The sequence below is a fragment of the Xiphias gladius genome, chromosome 21, assembly GCF_016859285.1.
Source record: "Xiphias gladius isolate SHS-SW01 ecotype Sanya breed wild chromosome 21, ASM1685928v1, whole genome shotgun sequence".
Lineage (NCBI taxonomy): Eukaryota > Metazoa > Chordata > Actinopteri > Istiophoriformes > Xiphiidae > Xiphias > Xiphias gladius.
In genome coordinates this window covers 11,985,208-11,998,509 of record NC_053420.1, presented here as the reverse complement: position 1 = coordinate 11,998,509, position 13,302 = coordinate 11,985,208, and the positions used below count along the sequence as shown (strand labels likewise).

Genomic DNA, 13,302 nt, shown 5'->3' with positions numbered 1-13,302 from the left:
TGCTGCTCCACTGTGCTCTTGGGAACCTTCAGGACGTCTATCCCGTCCAGAAGCAGCCCTGGTGTCCTCACTTGAGCTGACGGAGGCAGTGGCAAACACTTCTTTAGGAGACGCACAGCTGGATGTCAGGTCACTGCTGGCCGGATTGATAATTTCACCCACAAATTTCCTCAGACCCCAGGTGGACCTATAAAGGTTCAAGGTATCCATCCTGTCCCGAATCCATGTTTGTGACAAGGTCTTCTTCCAAGTCAGCAGATATCACTTCGATGCTCCACTACTTTAGATGAGCCAGTGGGGGACAAAGCTAAGAAACCTTTCCGATCTCTATTGTGACGTCCTCATGCTACACATTATCAACCAACTCCAGAAGGGAAGAGCTCAGGTCTGCTTTTGTTGCATCCCTCACGTCAAGCATATTGAGGAAATGGGAGATGTCTCTTCAGGACGCAGAGAGCCAGATATCAAGTCACCACTTTCTGACCCGTCAGCATCATCCAAAATCCTGTCCTTCTCCCTGTTTGACCTTGTTTTTTGGGTTCCATCTGAAGCAACACCTCCATGCAGACTTCTTATAGATCCTGCTGCCATATCGGCCTGTAGATTTCTCATCTGCCCTGTCAGAAATGAAAGACTTGTATACTGACAGTTTTAGATTCACAATGTCCCTCTTGTGCTAAAGGTCCTGGTGTTGAATTTATCTCAGCGATCAGATTTTCCCTCTGTGACGCCCCGTGTCTTTGGTGCTCTGCAAATACTCGACAGAGAGCAGAAAATCTTTCCAATACCACTCAGCCTTTTGGTGGGTATGACAAGCTGCTGAGGATTTACCTTGATCAGCCTTCCAACAGGACAATGACCAGGAGCACACAGCCAAGACAACACAGGAGTGGCTTAGGGACAACTCTGTGAATGTCCGTGGGTGACCCAGCCAGAGCCCTGACTTGAACCCAATCGAACATCTCTGAAGAGATCTGAAAATGGCTGTCCAGCGACGGTTCCCATCCAACCTGACAGCGTGACAGGAAATGCAGAGAGAGGCAGAAAATCCCCAAATCCCCATGTGTAAAACTTGTCATACACAAGAAGACTCAAGGCTGTAATCGCTGCCCCTTTGTGCTTCAACTAAGTACTGAATAAAGGGTCTGACCACCTATGTCAATGTGATATGCCAGTTTTTCCTTTTTAATAAATTTGCAAAAAATTTCTAAAATTCTGTTTTGTCCTGGTCGTTATGGGATATTGACCGTAGACTGATAAGGGAAGAAATTAATTCAAACGACTTTAGCATAAGGCTGCAACATAATAAAATGTGAAAAAAGTAAAGGGGTCTGAATATTTTCTGAATGCAATGTACATTAAAAAAAAAAATAAAAAAAGCCATGGGGCAGAGGGATCCCATAGTCACAATATCACTTGCAGACCTAAATATGGGCATACAGTGTTTCAATTTCCCTACAAGAATCAAGTCATATTCTGACAAATGTATGGTAATTTATTATGTACTTCAAGGCAGAAACATACATTAAACTCCACCTACTTTCTATCCAGAATTATTCAGATTCAAATCCCTGATTAAAAGGGTCCACCCTGTTTTTCTAAATGTTTATTCATCTTATTTGCAGCTGTACTATTATCTATTCAGTTTTCATTTTTCAACCTTTTTTTTTCCATTATTCAAGGTTTGGTGGATTATCATTAAGCCAATGAATGGTGATAATTGTATTATCTTTCAGAAGCAGGACTCTTAGCATGTAGATTTCAGGGGACAGAGCTGTTTTATATTAAAAAATGCACAAAACATTGTGAGCGAAAATAAACATTTTGTGATTTAGACAGGTTGATGAAACTCAGCATATTATTCAGATTTTTTTGGTTAAAATCATTGTTCATCTTCTTGTGACAAGTTAGATTTCACCACTGCATCCAAATAAAACTTGATTTTCTGTTTTGGTGGTTGATTCATTAAAATCAAAACAAGGCATCGAGTTAATAATGTGTGTGTGTATGCGTGCGTGTGTGCATGCGTGCCTTTATACTGTAACATTGCTCTTTCCTGAGTAAGGAAAAAGAAGCAGAGCTCTCTGGTTGGGAGATGGGAGAGCTTCTCGGTTTTTAAAGTTTGCAGCTGTCCCAAACAGTCACATGGACGCACACACACACACACACACACACACACACACAGAGTCAGGGCTGGGCCGGGTTGGCCTGCCGCATTACTCATCCCAATCTCCCACCTGTTGGAGTCTCATTTGGAAAGTTGATCATGTAAAGGAACAACTAGGCTGGTAGAAAAGGCTAGAAAAGAGTCCCTAGAACTTCTAAGCTGCAGGAACCCCTCCTGACGGCGCTGAGTGTATACGAACCATGTCACTTTGAGAAGAAGCGGAATTCAATTTTCACGGTCAGTTGAAAGTATTTATGCATGTGTGTGCATCCAGATTAATGATCTGCCCTCCCTTTGTCATTTTTAACCCCTTACTAATACTTGCTTGTTGAGTCACTGAATGTTTTCTTATTCATGTCCATAACATGTATCCTAACGTAAAGCAACCTGAGAAGGGGGAAATGCTCTAAACCCTCTGTTGATGCATTGGACATATGTCTTGTACCAGGTTACAAGTGAGTCCTGTTTTAACTCTGCTAAGATCAAGTTGTTTCCCCAGAAGAGACCTCAGTGTCCACTGCATCTTGAAAATAACTGAACTTTGTTCATTCGTGTCAAAAGTGACGAGAAACATGGTGAGAAAAAAACATGTCAATTAACAGTTTGTGGACAAGCCCAGCGGATCTAAGGTTACCGGTTGTTCGTTAATCATGACTGGAGGCCAAATAGAACGATTATGCTTTATTATTAGACACCTACAGGGAAAGGAATCCCCTTTCCAGTGACAGAAGTGATGCTGGTGTGTTTTCTGTCTACAGGGACATCTGCTGGTCAAATCTCTCAATATCTGGAGGAAGAAAAACTTCTAACTGAACGAACACCATGGCTCATTATGACTCGTGAGTTCAGTCTGCAGATGGAGAAAAAAATCTCTTGTCAAACTGCCTCACTCACCTACAATGCCCTCATGTGTTTGATACAAAAATCCCTGTAGGATAAAGTTTTCCCTTCCTCGTAAGGCCTGCTGTGTGGGAGGTTGGTTTCTAATTGTTTGAATGCTTGAAGTGTCTTTTAATATCAGAAAATAATCTTAAAGAACAAAGTCTTAAACACCAATAAGTAATCAAATTGCTACATAGAAGAAAAAATAGAAAACAAAGCTCAGCTTTTGATATTACATACCAGAGAACTACGGGGGGAAAAAACACACTTAGAAACTTTAAAAACCTAGACTGTAAATTCCGAGGCGGGCGCTGATACACTGAGACCACGATGAGCATGAGAAATCTGAGTCACAATTTCTTTCTTGCCTTCAAACACTGGCTTCTTGATTGACATGTGCTACACGATGATGACAGGTTGGATGACAAGGACTCTGTGGATATTCACGATAACCCACCTCTCCCCGACAACGTGGTGAAAGAGGAGGACAACACGGTGAGACACTTATAATATCCAGCACTTACCATGCGACGCACACATCAGGGGGCCTGTTTACAAGCGGAACGATGCTTATTCACGCCGAGTAACTCTGAAGATTTGTTACAGCTTATATTGAGATGCTTACTACAAATCACTGGTTGTATCAGATTATACACACATACACTCACATAAATCCATCAATTACAGGGTTTACTCAAATTCCAAACATCCTATATTCTCTCTTGTCACTAGTAGCATCTAGCCACGCAGATAATTTTAGTTTCATGTCGATACAATACAATTCTGCCCCAACAAATTTGGAAAAACTCTGGATAATCACCAGAACACGCTGTCAACAGATTTCATTGGGAATATTTTTTTGGGTATAAAGTTGTTTCATTGAAAGATGACCACAGTATATCCTGTGGATTATCCAGAGTAACCGGGACACGGTCCCTGGAGAGACAGGGTGCTGTGGAATTATTTCAAGTGTAAATTTCCAGTGCTGTGAGCACCACAAACAAAACGCCTTTTTCCACCATTGTATTGGGATGGCGGCAGGAAGCTTGGAGACAGATCTCTCAAAACCCGGACAAAGAAAACTAAAACTATCCGCCTTGAAGTCAGTTAGTCAAAATGGGGGAATCAGCCCTTTGACACATATTAATGTGTATTTACTGAGCGTAATTTCAGACAATAATTCCCTCTGTTAATGCTTGATGATACAGTGTGTATTGACAGATATCAGAGGACGTGTTTTTCTGCTCTCATGATTTGTTGATGATTGCCAAAGTAGATTTGATTATATCAACTGCAAACTGACAAACGCACTCAGGAATTGCGATGAGTTTGTTTATGAATCTTCACAGCTAAATAGAGGTTCAGAGTAATGTTCCCGTGATGTGTGAACTGTCCCTGGTATTATCAGTTATTGTAGTGTAAATCCACAGCCTGACGGCCAAAGGACGCCTCGAATCCTGCCAGTAGCGGGGAGACGGGGCCAGTTCAATCTGTCAGGCGTGCCTCCGAGTGTGTGTTTGTGTGTGTGTGTGTGGCATCCTTATGGCACTGTTTGACTAGAATGTAGTCTGTTTAAGAGTGGCAATGTCGAGCTTTGTAACATTCAGTTGGGCATTCTGTTGGGCTCTGCTGAGGGCTATTTTGAGATCTAAACTCTTTCAACCTGTCCCGCCTGTGCTTTGCGTATGTGCGTGTATGACTGTGTCTCTACGCAGAAGAGTACAGAAAACTCCCAGTATCATGCAGAATTACTTTCTAAACCCGATTTATGAATTTGAGCAATAATGATAACAAAAACAAACAAAAAAGACACGGTAGGCTTGACACCTGTGAAGTCATTATTCGTGGATCTGGCTTTGGCTGATATGTGGAGTTTGTGCAAAGACCAGAGAGACGCCATGTGACTCAGACCGCAGGGTGGCTCAGCATTAATAGAACTGTTCTCATATACATCTGTCAGACGGTAGGTGTGGCCGGATACTTGGACTGTTTGGGTTAAATAAAGAAACAACCAGAGGACAATTCAGTGGAATCCAACGACCCAAGTGTGTTGCTTAATTAGGAATATACAGGCAGATAAAATCGTCAGATGGCTTTTTAAGTTATACAACACTCCATTCTCTACTGTTATATCCAGTTGAAGTGCATTGTGTTTCATGTTAAACCGCTTTCCTGTGCCATGTCCTCCAGCAGCGTTCTGTACATGTACTGTATGACCCATTTCTATCCTGTTCCATCTTCCTCATTAATCTCCAGGTATATTTCATCTACGATGAGGAGGTAGAAGTGGAAGAGAAAGAGGAACCTCCTCCCCCAGAGCCAGTTAAACCAGTTAACGACAGACCTCACAAGTTCAAGGACCACTATTGCAAGAAACCAAAGTTTTGTGATGTCTGTGCACGCATGATCGTTTGTACGTTCCTCGTCTCTTTTTGTTTCCTGCATGACAAAGCAAGTGGACTTCAGCGGTCTGTAAAAATGACGTCATTTTTGCTTTAATTTGGTGTCTTTTCAGTAAACAATAAGTTTGCATTGCGATGTAAGAACTGCAAAACCAGCATCCACCACCAGTGTCAGTCCTACGTGGAGTTCCAAAGGTGTTTTGGCAAAATTGTGAGCTTCATGTTCCGCAGTGGTTTGATGTTAAATCAAAAGTAAACTGCTGATCATTTTTTTAAAGGGATATCCTTTATATATATATATAGATATATATATATATATATATATGTATATATAAATACATAAATACATACATACATACATATATATACCTATATACATATATGTATATACAAATCTAGTTTTGTCTCCTCTCCTCTTTCAGCCTCCAGGATTCAGAAGAGCGTACAGCTCTCCTCTGTACAGCAGTCAGCAGAATGCCACAGTCTCACAGCTGCTGCCTTTTTGTGAGTCCCACTTATGTAAAGATCTATATAAAGAGGAAATTCATCTTAAAAGAAAAGGAAAATAAATCAAACTTTCTCTTTATACACTAGGAGACAAATCTCACATAGTAATTTTGTTCAAAACATTTTTGTAGTTTTTGCGCTTTATCAACTCAGTGTTCAATTCCTTGTTTAAATATTTGCTAAAGCTCTCTTATGAAAGAGACTTAATTTAATATTAGAGCCAAAGGCTTTGAGTGAGATAATGGTCCCTACAAAAGTCCACATTATCCTTTTCATTGGTGACAGGTCAGTTATTGAAATGAAAGATACCAGTACAGATGAAAGCCTGGCTCATAACATCCAATGTAGGATTCCAAGATTGTTGGAATAACAAGTAGAAATTCTGTTCACTTCAATGATCGTGAAGCTGTTTAAATTTGAATACCTCTTGTTAACCTGTGAGTCTTTTCCTACCTGCATTCAGGTTTTTTCTGTTTATTGACTGATGATGTTTGATTGGCAGCACAGTCAAACCGCACTGACCCTGTGTTTGAGACACTGCGGATCGGTGTGATCATGGCCAACAAGGAGCGTAAAAAAGGGTCGGAGGACAAGAAGACGGTGGGTGTGGACGCCCTAAGAGGTCTTCTAACTCAAGCTGTCACACAGCACAAAGCCACTGTATTATTACTTTCTTTTAAATTATTACTTTTTTCCTTTTGTCTCCTTTAAACTTATTTTATTTTCAGTTTTATTTTGATTCCTAAAGCACATTTCTGTCATGAAAAGTCTTACAGTACGGGGCGATATGACTATATTACTGTTGTTGTTCCCAAATTGTCCAGATGATGATGATGATGATGGAGGAAGACGAGACCCAGCCCAAGCAGGAGGATGACGGAGGTGAGGGAGGTGAGTGCACGCCGAACAGGGTGTCACCGGTAGAGAGGGTAGAAATATAATAATGGAGCATCCTGTTGGACAGGTGGTTTAACTGTACGTCCCAGGTTTGAGGCCACCTCCCTCACACCTCGCTCTCTCTGTCTCCACGTTCACTGTCTCTCTTTAATGTTTGTCAATGCCTGACAAAGATCCCTGTTAGTGAATAATTTTCCTCTTTGTCTGATCGCTGGCTTGGCTCATTTTTGTTGGACGGTGGACCAGCAAACACAGAGGGAGAGAAAAGAGGAGACAAAGCTCCTGCTGATGACAAGGTCAGAGAATTTGGCCATGAACATGACGTGATGATGATGATTATAATAAAAATGTAATAATCATTATATCAATGAGAAAAGTGGTGAGAGCGATGATAATTAGAAACAAAATGATAACGAGACAACTCTGAATAATGTGAAGTACTGCCTATGATGAAACAACCAATGAGGCGAAGTCAGTGTCGTGCTTTTTATGTGTTTTTCAGAGCAAAAAGCTTCAGCCAGGGAAGATCGGTGTGTTCAGTCAGTCTCACTACTATCTGGCTCTCTATCGCTTCAAGGCCATAGAGAAAGATGACCTGGACGTGCAGTAAGCGCCTCTCCACACCTCGCCTGGTCTTTCTCAATGCCTCTCTGAAATCTCCCTTTCAGTCTTTGTCGCTCTCCTTCTTCCTGACTGTCTTACATGCACCAAACATAGTTGCTTGTGTCATTATTTAATACTTAAATATTTAAGTACTCATATCATGTTTATTCCCCAGTGCTGGGGACCGCATCACAGTGATAGATGACTCCAATGAGGAGTGGTGGAGGGTGAGTCCTATATATATACATATTTTTTGTTTTTGTTTGTTTGTTTGCTTGTTTTAAATACAAGCCACACAACATATTTCAGTGTATTAATGACTTAGATGGTGACTTCAATCCTGTCTCCTCTGCAAAAGTTATGAAATTCTACAAGGAGTCAGCCAGAAGGCTTGTGGATCAATTAATTAGATTTTGGTCATTATCTCGGTCTGGGACCGTTGCCATTGGATGATTATATTTTTTTGAGCCAGAACACTTTCGCTGATTTTATGTGCTGGATGGAAGGCCCAACTGCTGTAACTTCCAGGGACAAATGATAAACAAATATTAACCATGGGAGTCAGTGCTGCAGCTTTGCAAGCTGGAGAACTGTTCTTTAGTTCTGAATTTCCAGTTCTCAGTGACTGCCAGCCCACAATTTCATTTCCGCCATTTTGGTCTGGTAGGCCATCACGTAAAGTAATTTGTACAATAGTTGATGGACAGTTCTCAGACAACATAAACTTTTCCTACAATCAATTGGATGAACATAGCACTTGCAAGACTATCATTCGTCTGTGTTTTCAATTTTTTAAACAAAAAAAAAAGGAAGTGGTGGCTCTGGAAAAGTTATCAGGATGCTCCCAAACTACCTACTGAAATCAGGATCTAAATAGAGCATGTAGCTGTTGAGTCATGCTTCCTTCTACAGGTAGTTCCAATGGTTGCCCAAGAGGATGTATGTTTTAGGAAACAGTAAGTTCCGTCATCATCTAAACCCTCCTCATCGAGTGCGTTTATCTGTTCTGTATAATCTTCTGGTAAAAACAGAGCTGATGAGATGTGGTTAAACTTTGCGAGGCCACATCTCTTGGTCCAGAGCTGAGAGTATTTCAGAAAACAGCTGTCTCCTCCTCATCATCCCTCCACCTATTTTTATCAGTCACTCAGGTTTCAAAGCCTCACCGGACAATATGTTCACATTTAAATTGAGCCATCGAGGCAATTTAGACGTGAAACTGGAGCTGCGGCACCTCACTGTTTTGTTCCACCAGGGGAAGATCGGAGAGAGAACAGGGTTCATTCCTGCCAACTACATCATCCGAGTGCGGGCAGGAGAGAGGGTCTACAAGGTGACACGCTCCTTTGTCGGCAACAGAGAGATGGGCCAAATCACTCTGAAGAAAGACCAGGTTAACACACTCACAGACACAAACACACACGCAGATTCTCACACTCCTATGCAGACACATCATTGTATAACCAATCCGTGAGTGTGTCCACTATATTTAAACCTAATCCCAGTCTTCGCTCCAAACTGAAGCCCAAAACACACTGGATTACACACATAGGTTCATAAGAACAAACACGCACGCACACGCACACGCACACACACACACACACACACACACACACACACACACACACACACACACACACACACACACACACACACACACACACACACACACACACACACACACACACATATACATGCACACACACAGATATACTGCATAGTTTACACACATATACACGGAAGAACCACAACAACATGTAGCCTAAGGCACTGTCTGACGAGTTGTCTTTGAAATTAATTCTCTATAAATGTTTAAATTAAAATCTTAAATAATCCACACACTAAAGAATTTAGGTTACTCAGCCGTGGAAGTTTCAAATACCTTTAATAAGTAATAAACACTGGTCCAGAGGAGAAAGGTAAAAATAAGAAAAGCCAATTGTTACGCACATCTATACGCCACTGATTTCAAAAAGTGATCTGAAAGAAAACAAAATGTTCCTTCCAGTTCAATGAAGTAAATAGGGTGTAGCAGCTAGTCATGTAAATACAATTATCATTTGTGCTGACATAATGACTATAAAAGACACATCTGCTGTACATAAACCCAAAAACACACACTGTACACAGAAATACACACACAAGCATGTGTCGTGTTGACATGAAAAGACAAATGTTGCAGTTTCACTGATTCACATTCAGTCACTAACCCCCAGCCGCTGTTCAATCTCACAGCTGTTTAAATTTAACCCTCACTGTAAATCAGCCTGAATTCTAACTTCAAATTCTTATTCCTCTTGTGGAGACGTGGAAACTATTCAGTGGCACGCACTGCCGTCTGCTACAGAGTCTTTATAACGGACTGTACGTTAACACCACATGGTGCCAAAATTGGAAAATTTTCCAGTTCTACCCATAGTGGCTTCAACCACTTTTGCAAATCAAGATTTAAGAGTGTTCAGGCACAGATCCAGAACTTGAAAGTGTTAAATACAGATTTTGAGCACATTCTTCAAAATGATCTCACTTTTTCTCCAATTTTTTTTTCTTTTGATTTTGAATGACTGAAAATGTGAAAATAAGCTTATACCAAAAACCTCAACTTGACGCACTTAAATCTAGCTGTTAGGGTCCAATCAGTTTCATGATCTGTCTTTGAGACAAATGCAAAAGCTAAAGGACCACACTCGCGGTGTCATGAAGTTGCTCAGGAGGTGGAGGATGATCCTTCACTTCATGGTCAGATCCGGTGGATTTTGTTCCGTCGCACTTGGTGTTTGCACAGAAGAATGAATGCTGTACTGTTGACCGTTGAATTTTGGATTAGTTTCCTGCTCAAAACTGTTGTGTGCTCTCAATAATTTTGTTACTGATAAGCCACCATATAACACAGACACAAAAACACACTCAGGCCTCAAGAGGAAAACCTAGATTTAATTAACCTAAGTGTGTTTGCTGTGTGTGTCCTCAGATTGTGGTGAAGAAGGGTGAGGAGGTGAATGGCTACCTGAAGGTCAGCACGGGACGCAAGCTTGGCTTCTTCCCCGCCAACCTGCTGCAGGAGATCTGAGGAGGACCAGCAGGCGTCTCGTCAAACCTCTGGCCAGCTCTTATCTCAGTTTCGTCACCTGATGTAGCTGACAAGCTTGTTCTTGGTCCAAAGCAGCAATACTGTAACTCTTTATACTTGAATTTTTATTATATACTTCATATATTACCGTACAAAGCCTGCATGCAGAATATATTGTAACAAGTGTACCTACTCAGTATGCAGCTTCAGATAAAGAGCTGAATAAAAAATTAAAAATAAGTTTCCGCCTCTGTAACTTTGGTTCAGACTCTTATACTCAGTCTGACTTTTTGGTTGTAAAATTTGTAGAGTTACCTTTCAAATGAGACCCCGGTTGTGACTGTGATCAAAAGGGTTGAAGAACACAATTACGTTTTTATTTTTTGTGCATTATTTTCAGGCTTATGCAGAGAGAAATGGGGTTGTCTGGTAACAGGTTAAGCGTTATTACCCATCTGAAATGTCCTTTTCATTTCATTTTACAGGAGAGCAATATGTAATTTTTTCTGGCATAAAAAGCAACAGGATTTAAATTTGTCTGTTCAACTTGATTACTATGTCTGCTTTTATACCAGTGCTCTGCAAAACTGCACTAACTGGGGTCAGAGGGCTGAGGAAGGAAAGTACTTTGGTTTGCACATTTGACCCAATCAAAGTGTAGCAGCTCAGTGACTTTTAGCTTCCAAATATCCTCCCAAAGCTATTATTATTATTATTGTGATTATTATTATGATTATGATCATAATTATATTATCATTATTATTATTACTACTGATATGCTCTGTGTGTGTGTGTGTGTGCGTGTGTGTGTGTGTGAGAGAGTGTAAAAGAATGTTATCACTTGGTTTACTGGTGTCATTCATAGCAGAGGTAAGCGTGTATTCATTCCCTTACGTGTCGGGGAACAAATGAGAGATTCAAGTGCAATGGAGGCATTTCCAGAACTTCAAAAGACTGCAGAGCTATTTGCACTGCACTCAGGGTGCAGTATGAATATCCAAAGGAAAATCTGGCTTCTTTTTCCATATATCCTTTTTTACCTTCCATCTTGTCTTCTGATTGTTGTAAGTACAGAATCCTTCCTTTCTTTGTTATACTTTTGCCGTTTCTTTATTTGTTTTCCTAGATTAGATTGATTTTCTCATTCAGTAGCTCTCTGTACTAATTTCTCTGGTTTCCCTTTCCGTCACACATGCAACAGGCGCGTTCACATGCAGATGATGAGTTGTCAGGTCACGCCTCCTTCCTCCTCTGTTGTCTGTCAGAGGAAAGGAGCAGCGTGGCCCGAGCAGGTAGCGTTGCCATTCTTCGGCAGTCCTCTGATTGGACAACAGAGCACCCTTTCAGACACGGGTCACTTCCTCCTGAGAAAAAGCCTCCGCTTCGTGCCTCTCTGGACCGAGGGACCTCTTGGAAGATATCACAGCTGCCATGTTGTCATTCCTGACCCCCTGACCCTGCCACTCCAGACAGGCAGGATGGAGAAGGGATGCCAAAATGTTTGTGGGTTTGTGTGGATGGATGATTTTATATAAATATATATATTATATATAATATATATATATATATATATATATGTGTGTGTGTGTGTGTGTGTATGTGTGCGTGGTGAGGGGCATGATGCTTTGGCAATGAATCTGTTCAATTCAAGAGAATTTCTCTTTTGTTGGGGACACCACATTAAGAGCCAAACTCAGAGTCAAGCTGCAGGTAACCTTTGAGTTGGAACTATGATTCTTATTTATTTGATTGAGTTAAAATCAAGCAAAGGACACAAAAATTATATTAGTCAGCAAAAAAGGCTCATTCATAACCTCTACCTAAATAATACAGAACACTATTTACAGTTGACAAAATAATCTCAATTCCAGGTCCCCTTACTCTCTTGTACTGGTGCTTTTGACTCTATCAGGTGGTCCTCATCAGCTAAGCGAGTTTGCTCCGTTGCCATAGAAACATACTGCAGATTTCCACATACTTTCCATGACTCCTCTGCGACTTATCATCCATGTTGACTTAAAAGTCGAGCTTCACCGTTCACTCTTGACCTCGGAAGCAGTTTGAAAGTCCAGGCGTGCAAGTTTTCACGGCAACTTAGGTCATTCCAGCTGATGACAACAGTGTAATATGTTCAAAAGCTCCAGAGTAAGTGAGTAACGGGAGCATGAGTTGAGACTGTGTTCTCAACTGTCGAGCTCAGTTTCCACACTGTCAAACACCTACACTACCCGTCAAAGGTCTTAGAACACCTCAGTTTTTCCATCTGTTATTTAAATTGACATGATTCAGTGTCTCAGCGTTTCTGATATTAAAGCAAAGAACAAATAAACAATTGGAGATTTTAAAAACAAGGAATCGTGGAATCTTCCTGTTGAACTAAATTCAATCTAAATTTTTGCAGCAGCCGAACACACTCGCGACCTTCTCTCTACAATGAAACATTGCTCCGAAAGTTCGTCCCAACACTGTTTCAGAAGTTTCCACAAATGTGTTGCACTTGCAGGTCGCTTTGCTTTCACCTTATGTCCAGTTCATCCCAAACTAGATCCATGCGGTTTAAGTCAGTGCTGGTCTTCCGTCATGTGAAGCCACCGTCCAGTGGCTTCACATGGGTCAGTGTTCTGGGTCAGTGTTTTGCTGTAGGATGAACCCCGGAGGGAAGATAAAAAGGTGAATTTTAATGTGTAAAACGAACACATATTGCAACAATATATTACATACTGAATTACAGTATGTTGTACGCGGACAGCGTTGACATGTAATGGTGATTTTAC

The 13,302-nt window shown here is 41.0% G+C and overlaps 1 protein-coding gene across 1 annotated transcript; it reads left to right on the top strand.

The window, feature by feature from the left end:
• The first annotated feature begins 2,989 nt into the window (after positions 1–2,989).
• On the top strand, positions 2,990–10,528 carry LOC120783229 (SH3 and cysteine-rich domain-containing protein 3-like). Its single transcript, XM_040116053.1, has 12 exons — positions 2,990–3,006; positions 3,466–3,544; positions 5,306–5,462; positions 5,565–5,662; positions 5,874–5,955; positions 6,461–6,558; positions 6,783–6,849; positions 7,102–7,151; positions 7,358–7,461; positions 7,634–7,685; positions 8,714–8,851; positions 10,430–10,528. The coding sequence occupies exons 1-12, from the start codon at positions 2,990–2,992 to the stop codon at positions 10,526–10,528; spliced, it is 1,041 nt and encodes a 346-aa protein (XP_039971987.1).
• The last annotated feature ends 2,774 nt before the right edge of the window (positions 10,529–13,302 follow it).